Source organism: Squalius cephalus, assembly GCF_949319135.1.
Source record: "Squalius cephalus genome assembly, chromosome: 13".
NCBI classification, from domain to species: Eukaryota; Metazoa; Chordata; class Actinopteri; order Cypriniformes; family Leuciscidae; genus Squalius; species Squalius cephalus.
Genome location: NC_137134.1, coordinates 35,895,075 through 35,915,506, shown reverse-complemented (window position 1 = coordinate 35,915,506; position 20,432 = coordinate 35,895,075). Strand labels below are relative to the sequence as shown.

Below are 20,432 nucleotides of genomic sequence, written 5' to 3'. Positions count from 1 at the left end.
TCTGAAACACTGTTTAATTTTCTGAGAGACAGTGATGCAATAGAGGGAGTCCTTTATAAGAGACAACGGCTCTGTTCTCAAGTGAATACTAAACTAGGCTACTCACTTACGGATATAACAGTATGTGTATGTAACAGCTATAGTTGAATTTTTTTTATAGGTAGTTGCTTTATATATATATATATATATATATATATATATATATATATATATATATATATATATATATATATATATATATATATACTGTGTATATATAATTGTTAATTATTACTAAACACACCACAATATTAGTGACAACCAACAGACACATTAAAAAAAAGATGATATCTGAATATTCACCACTATAAGGTGATAGCAAATGCATCAAGTGGTGTGGAGTATTATTTAAAGGTACAGTGCACCCAAAAATGATAACTGTCATCATACTTACCATCATGTTAGTCCGGGTTTGATGTTTAAAAGCCTTCTGGGTAAAAGGCAAATGCAGCATCATTTATCAACAAGAAAACTATACCAACATATTTTTTAATTAATACAACTGTAAATGGTTGGAAAGACTCAGGACTGGTCATTCCACTAATAACAATATAACCCCATAAACAGTAATCTGCATAATACATTAATGTCATGGTGCATTCTGGGAACTCAAGACTTGTCGCTTTCTAATAACAAAGAACCTACATACTTGAACACATACTTGTATTTACTTACTTGTATGCCTTTATATTTATATAATGAGAAAATCATTGACTTTGCAGCAAAGAAATGAAGATATGAGCCTGTATGATGCCTGTGTGTATTAGTGATTACAATACAAATTTATGTTTAGTTTTTCCACAGGAAACTCAGACAAAAGGCTAAATTGAGAGATTTAAGGCACAAAAAATACTTTTTTATTTTATGTTACAAATACAAGGTATTAGCTAATTATATTAAAATGAGTCTTTATCCATACACCTGCTTTACAAAACACCATTTACATTTACAAATTGATCTGATGTTGCACCTACAATATTTAAATTATTATTATATTAAAACTAAAACATTAAATTAAAACATTCTTATTTAAAAATTTGTCGGCTTTATATTTTCTTCTTACGTACTGTAATTGGAAAAACAAAACAAAAAAACAACAGCAAGTGTTCTTTAATTTTTTATTTTAAAGTTTAATAATTAAAATCATAAAAACCTGTAAACCTTTATTTGAAATCAGTGGTTACAACTTGATCTAAAATAAAAACATGTTTTGGTCCCACATCATCCGTTCTCTCACATCCTTAAGACTGAAATCTGAAGAAAGTGCAGACGATTGGAGGAAACTTTAAAGATTCTTGTCACTGTAGCTCTGCCTTTCATTTTGACAGATCGTCTGCTCAAACTTTAGTTTCTGCAAAGTAATGTCATAAAGATTAAATTAGGACATTTCTAATTACATGATTTGTATGACCACTGAAACCTATGGAATTATACATTGAAATTATTAAAACAGCAAGTTCTGCTTGAAGACAAACATTTGGCTTTGACCATTTTGGAAAATATAACTTTTAAAACTTATATTCAACTTTCGTTAACTATTGTCAGTTGCATCAAATAAGCACGTGTTTATATATATATATTTTAAATATTTCAATATTCTAAATAAACAAATATTTATTTATTTAATTAAAAAAATGTACAGTGAAGTATTGGCTCTATTTAATTCCACCTTACTGGAATGTCTATCAAATGCATTAACATGTCTCTGTAAATCCAGACTTTTGAATGTTAGTGTTATTGGTCTGGACATTCCTACAGTCCCTAAAGAGAAATTGTGATGGAAAAAAGCCAGTGTTCTCCAGAGAATTTTTGCGTTCTCTCACAAAACTTTTGCCTTTCTCCAGAGAAAGTTTGTTTTCTTTCGCAATAGTTTTGTGTGTCCCTGAGAAAGTTTACGTTCTATCCCCAGAGAAATTGTACATTCTTTCGCAAAACTTTTGTGTTCCCCAGAGAAAATTTACGTTCTCTCGCAAAACTTTTGTGTTCCCCAGAGAAAATTTACGTTCTATCCCCAGAGAAAATGTACGTTCTTTCGCAAAACTTTTGCGTTCCCCAGAGAAAATGTACGTTCTATCCCCAGAGATAATGTACGTTCTCTCGCAAAACTTTTGCGTTCCCCAGAGAAAATTTACGTTCTATCCCCAGAGAAAATGTACGTTCTTTCGCAAAACTTTTGCGTTCCCAGAGAAAATTTACGTTCTATCCCCAGAGAAAATGTACGTTCTTTCGCAAAACTTTTGCGTTCCCCAGAGAAAATGTACGTTCTTTCGCAAAACTTTTGCGTTCCCCAGAGAAAATGTACGTTCTATCCCCAGAGAAAATGTACGTTCTTTCGCAAAACTTTTGCGTTCCCCAGAGAAAATGTACGTTCTTTCGCAAAACTTTTGCGTTCCCCAGAGAAAATTGACGTTCTATCCCCAGAGAAAATGTACGTTCTCTCGCAAAACTTTTGCGTTCCCCAGAGAAAATTTACGTTCTATCCCCAGAGAAAATGTACGTTCTCTTGCAAAACTTTTGCAGTTCCTCAGAGAAAATGTACGTTCTTTCGCAAAACTTTTGTGTTCCCCAGAGAAAATTTACGTTCTATCCCCAGAGAAAATGTATGTTCTTTCGCAAAACTTTTGTGTTCCCCAGAGAAAATTTACGTTCTTTCGCAAAACTTTTGTGTTCCCCAGAGAAAATTTACGTTCTATCCCCAGAGAAAATGTACGTTCTCTCGCAAAACTTTTGCGTTCCCCAGAGAAAATGTATGTTCTTTCGCAAAACTTTTGCGTTCCCCAGAGAAAATTGACGTTCTATCCCCAGAGAAAATGTACGTTCTCTCGCAAAACTTTTGCGTTCCCCAGAGAAAATGTACGTTCTTTCGCAAAACTTTTCCGTTCCCCAGAGAAAATTTACGTTCTATCCCCAGAGAAAATGTACGTTCTCTCGCAAAACTTTTGCGTTCCCCAGAGAAAATTTACGTTCTATCCCCAGAGAAAATGTACGTTCTTTCGCAAAACTTTTGCGTTCCCAGAGAAAATTTACGTTCTATCCCCAGAGAAAATGTACGTTCTTTCGCAAAACTTTTGCGTTCCCCAGAGAAAATGTACGTTCTTTCGCAAAACTTTTGCGTTCCCCAGAGAAAATGTACGTTCTATCCCCAGAGAAAATGTACGTTCTTTCGCAAAACTTTTGCGTTCCCCAGAGAAAATGTACGTTCTTTCGCAAAACTTTTGCGTTCCCCAGAGAAAATTGACGTTCTATCCCCAGAGAAAATGTACGTTCTCTCGCAAAACTTTTGCGTTCCCCAGAGAAAATTTACGTTCTATCCCCAGAGAAAATGTACGTTCTCTTGCAAAACTTTTGCAGTTCCTCAGAGAAAATGTACGTTCTTTCGCAAAACTTTTGTGTTCCCCAGAGAAAATTTACGTTCTATCCCCAGAGAAAATGTACGTTCTCTCGCAAAAGTTTTGCGTTCCTCAGAGAAAATGTACGTTCTATCCCCAGAGAAAATGTATGCTCTATCGCAAAACTTTTTAGTTCCTCAGAGAAAATTTGTTATCAAGCAAAACTTTTGCGTGTCCCTGAGAAAATGTACGTTCTCTCGCAAAACTTTTGTGTTTCCTCAACATTTGGGAGAGAATGTAAAAGCATATGATTTCCCACCACTATGTCCCTTTAGGGTCTCCGTACATTCCCAACATCCTACAGCTGATGAAGCCACTAGAATGAGAAATAGGAGCAGTCCAGGGGAAGATCAGAAAAAACACATGTAAACATACACTTACTTATTTCTTACGGACTACAGTGCAAATATTAATACTCCCATCACACACAGAAGTACATGTATTCTTGGGTAGGTCCTTAAAAAAAGAAAAAAACTAAAATTAATTCAAATATATCTTAAATAAAATTATATATATATATTAGATTAAAAACAAACCAAATGTGAATGTTGCCTTGGCACCTACAGTAACTGAAATAGGTTTAAGTTAATCCACCAATGTCGGCTCATTATTGCCATGAGAATAAACCTGTTTGCATATAGTGCACTGCAATGAATAAAAACTTAACGGTCTGTCCCTCAAACAAAACTATCATATGATTTCAGAAGACTAGAAATACGCTGGAGGGCAAAACAATCACAGGACTGCAGCACAAGCCTGTCAGTTTTCAATCAAAAATATGTGAACAAAATGCAGGTTTTGTGCACGTGTGATCCATGTACAGAACCTGCTTTTCAATCACTAAAAACAGCGGGAATTTCTAAAACGCCTAACAGGGAAAACACTTAATATAGAAAATCACATCAAATATAGAGATAAAGTGCATTAATGTGCTAAAACAGTGATATTAAAAGATTCAGAATATAGACCTTATTGATGATGAATACTATATACAGGCGAGCAGCAACACGCTAAATGGTTTCCTCTATCATGGTTTTCTAAGGAAAAACACTTGAAACTGTGCATTGCATTTATATTCTGGGCTCTTCTGCTCACCTGTGTATTGTTTGCAATATGCATCATAAATAAGGTGTATATTGAATGTAATTTTAAATATCGCTGTCTTTCTACATTAGAACTTGGTACATACTTGGTCAAATGACTGGCGGCGGAAGGAAAGCCTTGTTTTGTCCACAAGGTGGGCAGTCCTATAAGAGATTGATGTCAGGTGAAAACTATTAATTAAAAAGGCATAACCATAAACACTATGCAGCACTATTAACAACTTACTGTAGTTGCTCTTGATCTCATCGTCAGTCTTCCGGATGGCTTTCCCCTGGTGCTCCACCACACAACTGAACTGGTTGTTCTTCCATTCGTCTAGATAAACACGAAGGCTAGATGTCCTCTGGAAGGTCTCGTCCTCATTTGGCAGAAGCTCTCCAAGATCCCAATCCTCATGGTGCTCCACTCCATTTTTTAACCAGGTAATAGTCACTCCTGATGGGTAGAAACCTGTGGCATGACACACTACTGGAGACGAGGGATTCTTCTGTAACAGAGACACTTCAGGAGCAGAAAAAGATTGAGAAAAATGAGGAACAAAGTTTAATACTTCAGATCATATACATTTATGAATAAAAGTATATTTGGTTTAATGAATCCAATGAGTTAAAACAGACACACAATGACTCATTATTAGAGATGCACCGATGTATCAGCCGCCGATATTGAGCGATATAAAGCCATCAGAATATCGGCTAATCGGCAATAGCATGATATTTAGTAGGGACAGAGCCCGTCTACGGAGAGCCTACCCACTCCCTATTAAGTCCTATTGTACCGAGTTTTGGTTGTAGTTCCACCAGAGCTCCACTGGGGGCGATCGCCCATGAGTGCAGAATGAATGGGAGTTTATGGGGCTAGACGGCTAAATGTGTCTCTTTCACCCGATTGCCGTTGAGAAATCTCAGATTTGATTGTAGGTTTTGCAAGTTCAACATGGGTTATAGGTGGAAAGTTGAATGAACGAGTACTTATGTCCTTTTGATTTCTTACAGGTTGAGTTGTTGTTGCCCATAACACGCTAGCATTCTGCTAATGAACGCTGATTGGTCAGTGAAGGACTGATTACGACCAGAGATACCGCTTGATGGTCTTTTAAAACAACAAAACAAAAACTCTTCTAGCACGTGTATTTCCCTGTGTCAGCTGTGTTGTCGAATCGATGCCTCGAGTGAAAAGAAAGTGCAGAGCGCGAACGCACCAGAGTGAGTGAAGGACTGCCGTAAAACAGCATCTCTGGTCGTACGATGTGTATGACGTCATTGACACTTAAAAAGACTTTTTAAAGCAAATAAGTGCTCTAAAAAATCTAACACCCCGCAATGTGTAATTTCTTTGCGTCTCCTTTCGAATACAACATTCAAATTACTAGACAAAAAATATCCTGAGAAAAGTGGATTTTGATGGGTATAGCGCCATAGACCTCCATTCACTCTGCACTCGTCCTGTGAGCGCCCTCATGTGGAGCCAGAGTGGAACTGCAACCAGTTCAGAAACCGGAAGTTTACTGGGAGTGGAAGTTCTCCCCTTATTAGACATTCTCTATTTAGTTTCAGATATAAAAAGATGCAAACGTTTTGTGAGAGAGCACGAAAGCATTGACATATATTAGTTTCCTCCCATCTCATGTTTCTTCCATCTTCTAGACGGCTGCATTGGGATCCCGTGAGACTCAACGCAAATCTCACAGATGCGGACGGTCGAAAAATACAGTGCAGGTCCCAAGTCAACAAATGAAGTTCACTGCAATCAAACAGTAAAATGTATTTAAAATATTTTTTTTACATTTGTTTCATATTTATTTCTTTTATTTATTTCTTTTATAAGTAATACAATTAAATATTGTGCCTGGTTAGCTTTCCAGAGTGTTGTTACGCATATGTTTAAATATGTTTTAGGCTCCAATAGTTAGATAAGAGTTTTTTAAGACTAATAAAAAGCTGGCTGAATGTGTTTGTCATTTGTGGTGCGGTCAGTTTAATTAAACAATGTTTTCTCCCTGTTATTCTGAACGTTTAGCAGCCCTAATGTTTGTGTTTTTTAGCAACTTCTACAAGCTGTAACAGAATGTTTGTGTTTGCTGGAGCTAGATTAACTCTTTCCCCACCATTGACAATTTTCCGTGTTTTCACTGTTATACACAAGGGGCCACTATTATGCATCTTCTGAAAGAGAAGTGAATCCCCTGATCATAACAGGTGAAGATGAAGCAGAAGCAAGTGACATCATATGCATATGTAAATTAACATGATCATTAACATCAAACAGGATGTAAATCAAAACTACCTAATGTTACAGAACTGTAAGATTTGGGGGTGTTGATGAACTCGATAAACTCCATTTGTGTTCTGGATGTCTTTGACAAAAACTAATTTTTCTCATCTTTTTACTCAAATATTAAACTTATCCATATTCAAGTGTTGATAAAAAAAAGCATGAGGATAGAATAATTTTTTTTATTTGAGCCGGTATGATCTGATCTCACCATCATCGAGTCCGTCTGTGATTACATGAAGAAACAGAAGAAACTGAGACAGACTAAATCCAGAAGAACTGCGGGAACGTCTCCGAGACGCTTGAAGAAACCTTCCTCAAAGCTACAGGACTGTGAAAAGCACTGGCACTTGTGTTAAAATGCTGTAAAGTGAGAATGCTTTCAAAAATAAAATCACAAATTGAATTTATTTATGATTTAACTTCTATTAACGAATTCAAATCAATATTTGGTGTAACGACCCTTTGCGTTTAAAACGGCTTTTGTCCAGGTACACTTGCGCATAGTTTTTCAGGGAGCTTTGCAGGAAGGTTTCTTCAAGCGTCTCGGAGACGTTCCCGCAGTTCTTCTGGATTTAGTCTGTCTCAGTTTCTTCTGTTTCTTCATGTAATCACAGACGGACTCGATGATGGTGAGATCAGATCAGACCGGCTGTTGTCAGACTCCTTGTGCAGACACAAATCTCACTGGATTATTACAATTAATGGCAAAAAGAATGTTTGGAAATGTAAACTGATATTTCCTACTGACACACTACAGCAAAAGATAGAAATAACTGACTTAAAACCATTTTTAAAACTTAAAACTGTCATCTACCATCTTTTGCACAGTACTGTATATACAGTATATATAAATTATCTACTTGGTGAACAAGGTAAATTTCTAAACAATAAGGTACCTGTTATCCTGGAAGCCTCTTCCCTTAACGTCAATAACTTCCTCAGCCAGTCAACACACTTTGGATCATAGTATATTTTCAGAAATAGAAGTTGTGTTTCGTCTTTATTCCACTCCTGCACTGTGGGCATCCCCTGTATTACAGGTGTGATGTATCTGTTCTCCTTCAGGTCCAATAGGATGAAATCCTGTCCATCATAACCGTACTGATCAAACCCATGTGATTCTCCAGTCTCATCATCCCATTCACAGCCAAACATTCTCTGATACGTATGAACTCCTGAAGAAGAGGATACCATAACATCTGCTCTTTTTTAATGTACAAGATAATGTGGAAGAAATTTATGTTCTATATGTTTGAATTTTATTATATTCATAGAATCTTAGAAATATGATGATAATCAGATGAATTGTATGAGAGAGTCTCCATTCAAGGGTGTAATGACAAATCTAAACAACAATGATGTATCTTGATATATGGCGCTTTTCCATTACCAGTACCAGCTCAACTCGACTCGACTCGACTCGACTCGCCTCGGCTCGGCTCGCTTTTCGCTCCGTGTTCCATTGTAGATAGTACCTCCACAATAGTACCTGGTCATCATAGCGACGCCGCAGGAAACTGACGTGACTTAAACTTTTACGCGAGACACACCAGCTACCCACACACACAGGACAGTGGAGGAAATCGAGTGTATGCTGTTTTTGGATGTTTTTGTTGTTGTTTTTGCTGTATTATTTTATTCAGGAAACTCCGTCTGGCGCGTTCAATGATGACGCAGTGAATAGTGACGATTCTCTCTCTAACCAATCAGCAGCCTGTCTTGTTTTCTATGGCGTTATATGTGTGCCTCAATCCTGAGCGCATAATTGTAAGTTTTGAGCACAGAGAACTATATTTTGCAAGCAAAAAAAAATTAGTTTGAGCAAAGAAAAAACAATTCCGTGCTCAATAAATGTATTTGCTTGTTTGCTATTATCCATATTAACGTGCAATAATAACCCCTCTCACGCAGTTTACTCACAAACTTATTCTCTGCGCTCCTGTCAAGTCCCTCTCTCTCTCTCTCTCAACCTCTTAATTCTGTGCGCGCTCAACTCTTGACACACACGCTCGCTCAACTCTTGAGACACACGCTCGCTCAACTCGCAACAGCGTTACAAGTGTGCCACAAAATCAACCAATCGGAAAATTAAAGATCAGTTGTGATTGGCTGTTGGTCTCCAATCAAATCGCTAGTAGAACCAAAGCCCGTCTTGTAGAACTATCCATATATATCCATATCCATATCTAATATCTATGGAACTATCTACAGCATCCCGGAAGCTTACTGAAAAAAAAAAAAAAATCTAGAAAAATAACTGACTATAGATTAAAGAGACTAATAGATTAAAACACATTTTGGTAAGTATTTTTTTTTATTATTAACTTAAAAGTGCCTTGTTAGTTTTGTGTATTATAATGCTGTTGTGTTGTTTAACTTAAAATATTATATCTCCTATTGTGACTAAAGTTAGTTTGACTTATCCTTTTCAAGCTTTCTAACGCTATAGCACAGCCACAGACAATGTCATCAGAACAGCAACACCTAAATGTCACACCACTTTAGTCACAATAGGAGATATAATATTGTAAGTTAAACAACACAACAGCATTATAAATTATAAGCTGAATCTCTGGAGGAGTGTCATAATATTCCTCTGTCACATATAGCTGTCAATCACCTCACACAATGACCTCACTCTTAAAACTGACATTTTCCGAAAAATTAAAAACTACTAGACTAATGTCTGTAAAACCACCATTATAATAATTATTTTAATTATTATATTCGTGTATTATAATTTATAATACACAAAACTAACAAGGCACTTTTAAGTAAATAAAAAAAAAAAAAAAAGTGTTTTAATCCATTAGTCTTGCTGTAGTCAGTTATTTTTTTAGATTTTTTTTTTCAGTAAGCTTCCAGGATGCTAATTCCATAGATATAATCTAATAAAGGATTATATATGGATATATGGATATCTATGGATAGTTCTACAAGACGGGCTTTGGTTCTACTAGCGATTTGATTGGAGACCAACAGCCAATCACAACTGATCTTTAATTTTCTGATTGGTTGATTTTGTGGCACACTTGTAACGCTGTTGCGAGTTGAGCGAGCGTGTGTCTCAAGAGTTGAGCGCGCACAAAATTAAGAGGTTGAGAGAGAGAGAGAGAGGGACTTGACAGGAGCGCAGAGAATAAGTTTGTGAGTAAACTGCGTGAGAGGGGTTATTATTGCACGTTAATATGGATAATAGCAAACAAGCAAATACATTTATTGAGCACGGAATTGTTTTTTCTTTGCTCAAACGAATTTTTGTTTTTGCGATTGTTAATTTCTGTTCAAAATATAATGTAATGTGCTTGCAAAATATAGTTCTCTGTGCTCAAAACTTACAATTACGCGCTCAGGATTGAGGCACACATATAACGCCATAGTTTTCACGTCACATTTTAGTATCGCCTCAGCTCGCTTAGAACCTCGCCGAAGGTGGTACGAAAAAAAGTACCTGGAAGCAGGTACAGGTACAACTTTTTCACAGTGGAAAACCAAACAAAGCCGAGTCGAGGCGAGCTGGTACTGTGTAGTGGAAAAGCGCCAATAGCCTCGGGAAAACAACCTTGGGGGAGGAACAGCTATAAAGAATGAAGGATACCCCCCACTCCCACTCGTTGTCACACTCTACAGGCACTTTGTAATGACTGTATGACTGCTGACCTTTCCTTGCAAGGGAATAAATAATTGTTAAAGACAATTGATACCTGTTTGTCTCTTATTCAGTGATGTAAAATTGTTTGCCACTACAATAATCTTTCACATTTAAAAATGTAGTATAAAGCATTTTAACTCACCATCTGACTGATTGAATCGCTGCATTATAACATGAATGCTGTCTTTGATCTCCTGCACACCTTCTCTGATCTCTGTGTATTCCCTCCCCAGTTCTGTAGATGTAAACTCCTTCATCCAATCCTTTTTGGGAATCATCTTCATTATGTTACTACTGTCATAATAATCGATCTGTTGTCCATCCAGTGTCGTTACAGCAGGAATCTCTGGGATTCCTGCAATCGTCTGTTCATTTATTTCAATGTATGTGGTCATTAACCTGTGTGACTCTGAACAAACAACACAAAGACATAAAGCTCACAAACGCAAAATTCAGTGTCATGTTTGAGTCATTTACTTTTTTTTCTTTTAATTCCAAATCAAAACTTTTGCACAGATATATTAGTATTTTAAGTATCATTAGAAAAAACATTTAAAATGAATCCTGTGAAACTGTTTTGAAATCAAACATTGTTTTATGGTAATGCTACTTTAAAACCACTAGGTAACCCTTTTTGAGACATCAACTTCAAATTTGGACACAACTTGGTTAGACATATTGCTTTGATTTCATAACAAATTAAAGTAAAAATTATTCTGTAAAACATATATAAATGTGCATTTGCTTTACAGTAAACCTGAACTTCAATAACTTTTTTACACTTCCATGTTTCAAAGTGCTTTAATTTCCAGTATCACCTCAGGAAGCCAAGCCTACAGGAATACTTGGAATTGATGGTGGTGGTAAACATTCATGAAAAAGGACACGTTTGTTTACAGGCAACACAGATTTTGATAATGAACTACTAAAAGCGTTATACACTGGACCTTTAAAAAAAGGTCTTTATTCCAAAACATTAATGATCAGGAGTCATAGTTAACAGGTTAATTACCATTAAAATCTGCACAACTTTATTAATTCTTATAGAACTATTCTCATAGTTTTGCCTTTTAAAGGAGCTGTATGTAAGAAATGTATTTCAATTAATCATAAAATGGCCCTGATATGTCACTAGACATTAAGAAATCATGTTCATTTCAAATACTTATATCACTGACAACAGTAGTCCGGCCAGGATATTGTCATTTAAAAAGTGAAGTTGCAGCCCTCAACTGATGTTGATGTTGTCATGTTGTGTTTTGGCCTGATGCTCCACCCTCCATCTATCTACCAATCACAAAGTCAGTAGTGTTTCAGCATCTGGGTTGCCAGCTCTGCCCTAGTTACCACAGCTGCAGCTACAAACGTTCCTGCTGGATCCTGCAGCCTATCTGGCAACCTCGAGTCAGGGGGGAGGGGATACACCGCTCTACAGTAATTTGAAAGTGATTACAGTAATTTGAAAGTGATTGCAGTACCAGTTTTGGCCACAATCTTACATACAGTTCCTTTAAATAGACCTGCCTGCATGAGACAAATTGAAACGTATTAGCACATTTCAGTAAAACAGAAACAGCAAGCACTGAATCAGATCAAAAACATCTCATGAGATTTACTTAAACTAACAACTTAAACTATTAAAAACAATTTTAACTGAAATAAAGATGAAATCAAATATAATTAATAATAAATAGTGTAAATATTAGTTGAAAAACTTTTGTTGATAAACAAAAATGTTGCCTTAGCAATAAACGGAAATAAGTTCAAATTGAAGCACTAAAATTATTAACTGAAAATAAGAAATACTGAAATAAAAATGAATTCAAACGAAATAGCAGATATGTATATATATATATATATATATATATATATATATAAAATAACAGACGCACATAACAAAATTGCTAAAAAAAACCCAACTAAAATTCACATTAAAATATAAACTATCAATATAAAATAAAAGCTATTTTAACATATGAATCAAACTAACTAAAACTGAAATAAAAATAAATTAAACCTAAATAGCAGTATTAAATAAAAACAGCACATACACGAAATTACAAAAAAATATATACAAAGTAATAATAAAACTAGAGTAGCACAGAGTTTAACACGGAAGTAGCTGAAGGCCTCGTTGAATTCCTTGTATAAACGTCTTTATGAAATGAAACTCACTTGAGTAAACCAAAGGTATGAAGATGAAGAAAATGATGAACTTCATTATGGATAAAAATCCTTGTATTTGACACATACTTCATTAAGTCGTCGAAGAGCGGTGTAAAAACTCTTGTCTTCACCACATGTGAGTCTACAGGAAGAAGTGGTTACTAAAGGAAGAAGCAGATTGTGCAGAACTGACGTCACTGATGCTCTAGATCAGGGGTGTCAAACTCAGTTCCTGGAGGGCCACAGCCCTGCAGAGTTTAGCTTCAACCCTAATTAAACACACCTGATCAGCTAATCAAGTCCTTCAGGCTTATTTGAAAACTGCAGGTGTGTGTGTGTGTTGAAGCAGGGTTGGAACAAAACTGTGTAGGGCTGTGGCCCTCCAGGAACTGAGTTTGACACCTGTGCTCTAGATAAACAGTCTCAATACAGACGTTTAGATGAAGCTTTTCTATACATACAAAATGTTCATGCTCCAAAAAACAAAAACAAAGGTAGCATGAAATTAATCTCGACATGATCAACATGATCACTGTATCTGTCACGATCACCTTCACATCACTGCCTTCATCACCATCACTGTTTCTGTCACTGTCTTCTGTTAGTCTCAGTTCCCGGCATCCTCCTTGACCTACACCTGCACCTCCTCTGCCATTACCTGCACCTGCCAGCAATCATCATCACAGCTGTCTGTCATTGTCTAATCATCGCCTGTGTATTTAAGTTCCTGCTTGTCCTGTCTTTGGTTGTGGTTTTGGTGTAATCCTGCCTGTCTGTACCTGTGGAAATATCTATTGTGAGTAAAAGTTTATATTGGAATCTTCTGCCTATATCATCTTTTTCATCATCTTACACCAAACAGTGACAGAAGAACGGACCAACAAAAATTTAAAATGGAGGACAGTTTATTTCAAAATGGTCGATCTCTGGAAGAGTGTGGAGGTCTACCTCAACCTTTATCAAGACGAGAGCTGGGATGAAGATTCTCTTAAACAGCAGTTCTGGAGCGGGATGAACGATCTACCCGCCCAGATGCTGCTGTTAGGCGACACTCACCTGCCATTCGTCGAGTTCATCGACCACACCTTATGGGTGTGTGGATCCTCCCTCACGGTCGGTGAAGTTGATCGATTGCTGATTCTGTCTGATCGATTGCTCCTGTCTGCCTCGCTGCCTGCTGTGACTGTGTTTGCTTCGGTGCTGTAAGCTCCGTCTTAGCCTTGTATTTCCTTGTTTTGAACCATCATTTACTACAATTTCTAGTTGTTTATACTACTACTAAATACAGCTTACCCAACATCTCAGATTAACCTGACATCGCTAGCTTCCGTTACTACTAGCACAACACGCTAGTAATTCGCTAGCCTGTTAACGCGCCACGCGTGCACTCAGCTATTTTTATTTATTTATTTTTCTCTCGCGCGCTTGCGCCTTTGAGTTCATAAAAAGCTCAGGTGAGTAAGAATCACTCAACAAACACGGTGAGTAATGTCTTGTCCTGTTATTGTCACTTGCACTTCATGTCACATGTTTAGTATAGCCTTCTCTGTTGGCAATATAGGATTTATATGTGATAAATGTAAGGAGACAGTTAGGTTGACAGAGAAGATTTCAGAACTAGAAACACGCATCCAATCTTTAATTGAGGATAGTAAGAGTGCTAGAGCGTCAGATACTATTTTGGATGCGCCTAGCGTGATCTCTTTACATGATGCGGTTCCGGCTGAAGTAGTGCCTGCGCAGCCGGGCAAATGGGTGACCGTGAGGGATCGCTCTAGTCGCGGATCAAAAAACCACTCTTCCGTTCCGATTACCATAACAAATCGATTTGCCCCGCTCAGTGAAACACCCACTGAGAATGATTGTGCCCTAGTTATTGGCGATTCTATTACACGGAACGTGAAAATAGAGACACCAGCCACCATAGTCACATGTTTGCCGGGAGCCAGAGCGCCTGACATCAAAGCAAATTTAAAAGTGCTGGCTAATGCTAATCGTAAATTCTCTAAGATCATTATTCACGTCGGCACTAATGATGTTCGACTCCGCCAGTCGGAGATCACCAAAATTAATATTAAAGAGGTGTGTGAACTCGCAAGTACGATGTCAAGCACTGTAATTTGCTCTGGAAGAAAACAAAACTAGAGGTATTTCGCATTTCATGGAAAGAGAGCTCGATTGCTTACAGAGAGGCTTTAAAAGCTGCTAGATCTGCTTATTTTTCAAACCTATTAGAAGAAAATAAACATAATCCTAGGTATTTATTTGAAACGCTGGCTAAACTAACGAAAAATAAAGCTTCAAGCACCTAAGTTTCCAAGCAACACAGCAGTAATGACTTTATGAACTTCTTCACTTATAAGATTGATAATATCAGGGAGAAAATTATAACTATGCAACCGTCTACTACAGTATCGCATCAGGCAGTGTATTGTAGTCTCCCGGAGGAAAAATTTGATTCGTTCGTTGCTACTGTATAGAAGAGGAAGAATTTACTAAACTCGTTAAATCATCTAAATCTACAACATGTATGTTAGATCCTATACCGACTAAGCTACTGAAAGAAATACTTCCAGAGGTCATAGATCCTCTTCTTAATATCATTAATTCATCTTTGTCTCTAGGATACGTACCAAAAACCTTTAAGCTGGCTATGATTAAACCGCTTGTTAAAAAAACGCAACTTGATCCTACAGAATTAGTCAGTTACAGGCCGATCTCGAATCTACCTTTTCTGTCAAAGATATTATTTTCTGTCAAAGATATTAGAAAAAGCAGTATCTTCACAACTGTGTTCCTTTCTTGAAATAAATGATATCTGCGAGGATTTTCAGTCAGGATTTAGACCGTACCATAGTACTGAGACTGCTCTCGTTAGAGTCACAAATGATTTGCTCTTATCATCCGATCGTGGTTGTGTCTCTCTATTAGTGTTACTCGATCTTAGTGCTGCCTTTGATACTATCGACCACAACATTCTTTTAAATAGACTCGAAAATTATGTTGGCATTAGTGGAATTGCACTAGCATGGTTTAAATCATACTTATCTGACCGTTATCAGTTTGTAGCAGTAAATGAAGAGATGTCTCATCGATCACAAGTTCAGTATGGCGTACCACAAGGCTCAGTACTAGGACCGCTGCTGTTCACTCTGTACATGCTACCATTAGGAGATATAATTAGGAAACATGGCATTAGCTTTCACTGTTATGCCGACGATACTCAGCTCTATATTTCTTCAAAACCTAATGAAACTTACCAATTCACAAAATTAATGGAATGCATATCTGATATAAAAAATTGAATGACTCGTAATTTCCTACTTCTAAATTCTGAAAAAACAGAGTTTCTAATTATTGGACAAAAAACTTCCTCAAGTAATAACCTAGAATACTGTCTAACACTTGATGGCTGCTCTGTTAAGTCTTCGTCGTCGGTTAGGAACCTGGGTGTGCTCTTTGATACCAATCTTTCATTTGAAAGTCACGTGTCTAGTATCTGTAAAACTGCATTTTTCCATCTTAAAAATATATCTAAATTACGTCATATGCTCTCATTGACAAATGCGGAACAATTAGTTCATGCGTTCATGACATCAAGGCTAGATTATTGTAATGCTCTACTGGGTGGTTGCCCTGCGCGCTTAATAAACAAACTACAGCTGGTTCAAAACGCAGGAGCTCGAGTTCTTACCAGAACCAGGAAGTATGACCATATTAGCCCGGTTCTGTCAAAACTGCACTGGCTACCTATTAAACATTGCATCAATTTTAAAATATTGCTGATCACGTACAAAGCACTAAATGGTTTAGCTCCGCAGTACTTGAGCGAGCTCTTAACGCATTATAGTCCTTCACGTCTATTGCGATCTCAAAATTCCGGCCAGTTGATAATACCTAGAATATCAAAATCGACTGCTGGCGGTAGATCCTTTTCCTATTTAGCACCAAGACTTTGGAACAGTCTTCCTACCATTGTCCGGGAAGCAGACACACTCTGTCAGTTCAAAGCTAGACTAAAACACATCTCTTTGACCTAGCTTTCACATAATACATTATAGACTTCTATAATTCAATATTAGGCTGCATAGATTAGGTCAGCTGGAACCAGGAACACTTCCCATAAATCCTGATGTACTCGTTACATCATAAGAAGAATGGCATCTACGCTAATTTTAGTGTCTGTGTTTATCCCGAGGTTTTCCCGCAGCCTGCTGGATCCAGGCCGTATCCAGATCTGATGAAGGACCTTCGCCTGGACCCGATGACAACGCAGTGCTGAAGTGCCAACTAGTCTCTCCCTATGGAGGATCCCTTTACCACTCTACAGATAAAGCGTTGTCGGGAAACTCAATTCGTGTATCTACCCCGAATTGATAAAATAAAATAAAATTCTGTATCAAAAATTGTAAGGAAACACCAGTACTTTGTTTAGGCTTGGTTTGTAGGGAATTACAAACCTGCGTACATATATTCAAACGCACATAACTATAGAACCAATTCTTAATGCGCATGTGAACGCCATCAGCGTTTCTCACAGGTTCGCGTTTAAAGTCTATGTAGAGAGAATTGTGTCGTCTTAGCGTCCCCTAATTTAATAACAAATGATTGTTGCGACGGAAGCGAATCAATCATAACTAACCTTAGCTGGAAAATAACTTTACTAAAGAACCGCTATAAAGCCAAAACAATCTCTGTTACCATAAATTACGTTTATCTCTGTAAAGCTGCTTTGAAACAATCTACATTGTTAAAAGCCTCCCGTCTTCATCCAAGTTCCAGAGGAAGTTAATTTAATTGACTTTTTTACTGAACCTGAACTCCCTATAATCAGTCCTGCCGAGCCTGCACTTCACATCATGCCCGCAGAGCCAGAGACTGTTCACGTCATGCCCGCTGAGCCAGAGCCTTCAACGCTGGTCCCGTCCAGCCCAGAGCCTTCACCGCCGGTCCCATCCAGCCCAGAGCCTCCTTCACTGCTGGTCAAGTCCAGCCCAGAGCCTCCTTCTTTGCTGGTCCCGTCCAGCCCAGAGCCTCCTTCGCTGCTGGTCCCGTCCAGCCCAGAGCCTCCTTCGCTGCTGGTCCCGTCCAGCCCAGAGCCTCCTTCGCTGCTGGTCCCGTCCAGCCCAGAGCCTCCTTCGCTGCTGGTCCCGTCCAGCCCAGAGCCTCCTTCGCTGCTGGTCCCGTCCAGCCCAGAGACTATTTCACCGTTGGTTCCGCCCAGCCCTGAGCCTGTCACCACCCCAGAGCCTGAACTCCCACCCAGCCTCCCTCTCCCACCACCTCTCATCTGCCTTCTCTCAACCCTTCCTCCACCACAGCCTTGCAACCCCTCTGCTCCTCTATCCACCTTTGACGAGGTGGATTCGCCGTGGGTCTGCTTCACCAACTCCACCAGGGTCGGTGGATCCCCGGTCTCCGCCTCCGACCTCCTCCACTTGAACTCTGCTTCAGCCTGTCAATACATTACCTCCACCGTGGCTCCTACCTCCCTCACCTCCGCCGTGGTCCATCAGCCCACCAGCTCCGCAAAGCTCCCTTGTCCCCCCCGATTACGCCTTGGTCATTCCTAGCCCTGCCCTCGCCTGGGTATTCCTTTCTTGTGTTCATGTGTTTTGAAGAATGCTTGGCTTTTGAGACGCGCTGAAGGGAGGGTGAGATCTAATGCTTTCAGAGCTAACTCACTATTGCTTTCTGATATTACCTACCCTACCTTTAACAGAAAAATAGAAAACTAAAAGTATATAAAAAAAACTAATAAAAATAAGTCAATTCCAAATAATCATAAAACTATCAATAAAACTAAATTAACACTGAGTTCAACACACGGGAGTAGCTGAAGGCCTTGCATGACAGAGAATTCATCGTTTAAATGACTTTATTAAATTAATCTCACCTGAGTAAACCAAAGGTATGAAGATTAAGAAAATGATGAACTTCTTCATTATGGATGAAAATCCTTGTATTTGACACACACTTCTTTATGTGCAGTCGTCAAAGAGCGCTGTAAAAACTCTTGTCTTCACCACATGTGAGTCAACAGGAAGAAGTGGTTACTAAAGGAAGAAGCAGATTGTGCAGAACTGACGTCACTGATGCTCTAGATAAAGTCTCAATATGGAAGTTTAGCTTTTACTCACTAGTTGCCGTCGCTTTGCTCAGTAAGTGTTTGTTTTTTTCAGACAGACAATTGATGATTTCTCTTTTACATGTGCACATCCTTGATAAACCCGTGTTTTAATAGAAAGCCTGATTAAGTTATTCAGGCCAACATTACTTTAGAGAGGTTGAACTGTGATCTTCAGTTCCTGCCATAAATCCATCGTTTAATCTGTTGTTCTCTTTTCTCAAAATGACAAACAAACCGTATTATTTGAAAAGTTTTGTGATGAAATCACAATATTCAAGGTCAAATCTTCTCAGTCTTTGGCCTAAAACATTGAAATTACTTTTAGACTTCCTTACGAAGCCTTGAGTAAAATTCAAATTGGCTTTCTCACAAAAATGTTACACAAACCTTATCACATTTTTACATTACAAACACTTAATTAAATTAAATTTAATTAAATTTAATATAAAGAAAGCATTTGATTCAATCTGGCAGGAAGGATTATACCTAGAGCTTATTGACAGTGGAATAGGGGGAACATTCTATGATTTGATCAAATCAATGTACACAGCCATGTGCTGTTAAAATTAGAAACCAAAGAACTGAATTTCCCCCAGGGGCGTGGCTGCGGTTTAAGCCCCTCCCTCTTCAACATTCACATCAACTGATTGGCCAATATATTAGAAGATGCTCCCACTGAAGGTCTCCCTCTACACACACAGAGATAAGTGTCTTCTCTACACAGATGAGCTGTTCTCCTGTCGTCCACTAAAGAGGGTCTTCAGGACAGCCTGGATCTGCTGGAGGATTACTGTGAGTCCTGGGCCCGTCAACCTCCAGAAAACTACAATAATGATGTTCCAGAAACACTCCAGATCTCAGGGACCAACACACACACATTCACACCATCACACAGAACCATCGAGAGCACACACATACACTTACCTCGGCCTGAAAATATCTTCAACTGAACTTGAACTGACTTGAACTGAACTGAATTGACATCCCAATGAATGATTTTAATAATAGGCATAAATAATAAAAAGATTTTAGCTTCAATTTAGCTGTTAGGTTGTATAAATACAACCCGAATTCCGGAAAAGTTGGGACGTTTTTTAAATTTGAATAAAATGAAAACTAAAAGACTTTCAAATCACATGAGCCAATATTTTATTCACAATAGAATATAGATAACATAGCAAATGTTTAAACTGAGAAATTTTACAATTTTATGCACAAAATGAGCTCATTTCAAATTTGATTTCTGCTACAGGTCTCAAAATAGTTGGGACGGGGCATGTTTACCATGGTGTAGCATCTCCTTTTCTTTTCAAAACAGTTTGAAGACGTCTGGGCATTGAGGCTATGAGTTGCTGGAGTTTTGGTGTTGGAATTTGGTCCCATTGTTGCCTTATAGATTTCCAGCTGCTGAAGAGTTCGTGGTCGTCTTTGACGTATTTTTCATTTAATGATGCACCAAATGTTCTCTATAGGTGAAAGATCTGGACTGCAGTCAGGCCAGTTCAGCACCCGGACTCTTCTACGACGAAGCCATGCTGTTGTAATAGCTGCAGTATGTGGTTTTGCATTGTCCTACTGATGTATACAAGGCCTTCCCTGAAATAGACATCGTTTGGAGGGAAGCATATGTTGCCTTTATAAACCTTTCAGCATTCACAGAGCCTTCCAAAACATG

At 38.1% G+C, this 20,432-nt stretch overlaps 1 protein-coding gene across 1 annotated transcript in view; it reads right to left on the bottom strand.

Annotated features, from left to right (window-relative positions):
* Nucleotides 1-1,164: 1,164 nt before the first annotated feature.
* Nucleotides 1,165-20,432, bottom strand: part of LOC307169653 (uncharacterized protein) — a 30,394-nt gene continuing 11,126 nt past the window's right edge. Inside the window, exons 8-13 of the mRNA XM_079890384.1 lie at nt 10,604-10,870; nt 7,706-7,984; nt 4,758-5,033; nt 4,618-4,675; nt 3,810-3,884; nt 1,165-1,390 (exon numbers count right to left, since the gene is read on the bottom strand). Of these exons, the coding sequence (XP_079746510.1) occupies nt 3,824-3,884; nt 4,618-4,675; nt 4,758-5,033; nt 7,706-7,984; nt 10,604-10,870 (941 nt within the window). The 3' untranslated portion in view covers nt 1,165-1,390; nt 3,810-3,823. The remainder of the gene's footprint in view (nt 1,391-3,809; nt 3,885-4,617; nt 4,676-4,757; nt 5,034-7,705; nt 7,985-10,603; nt 10,871-20,432) is intronic.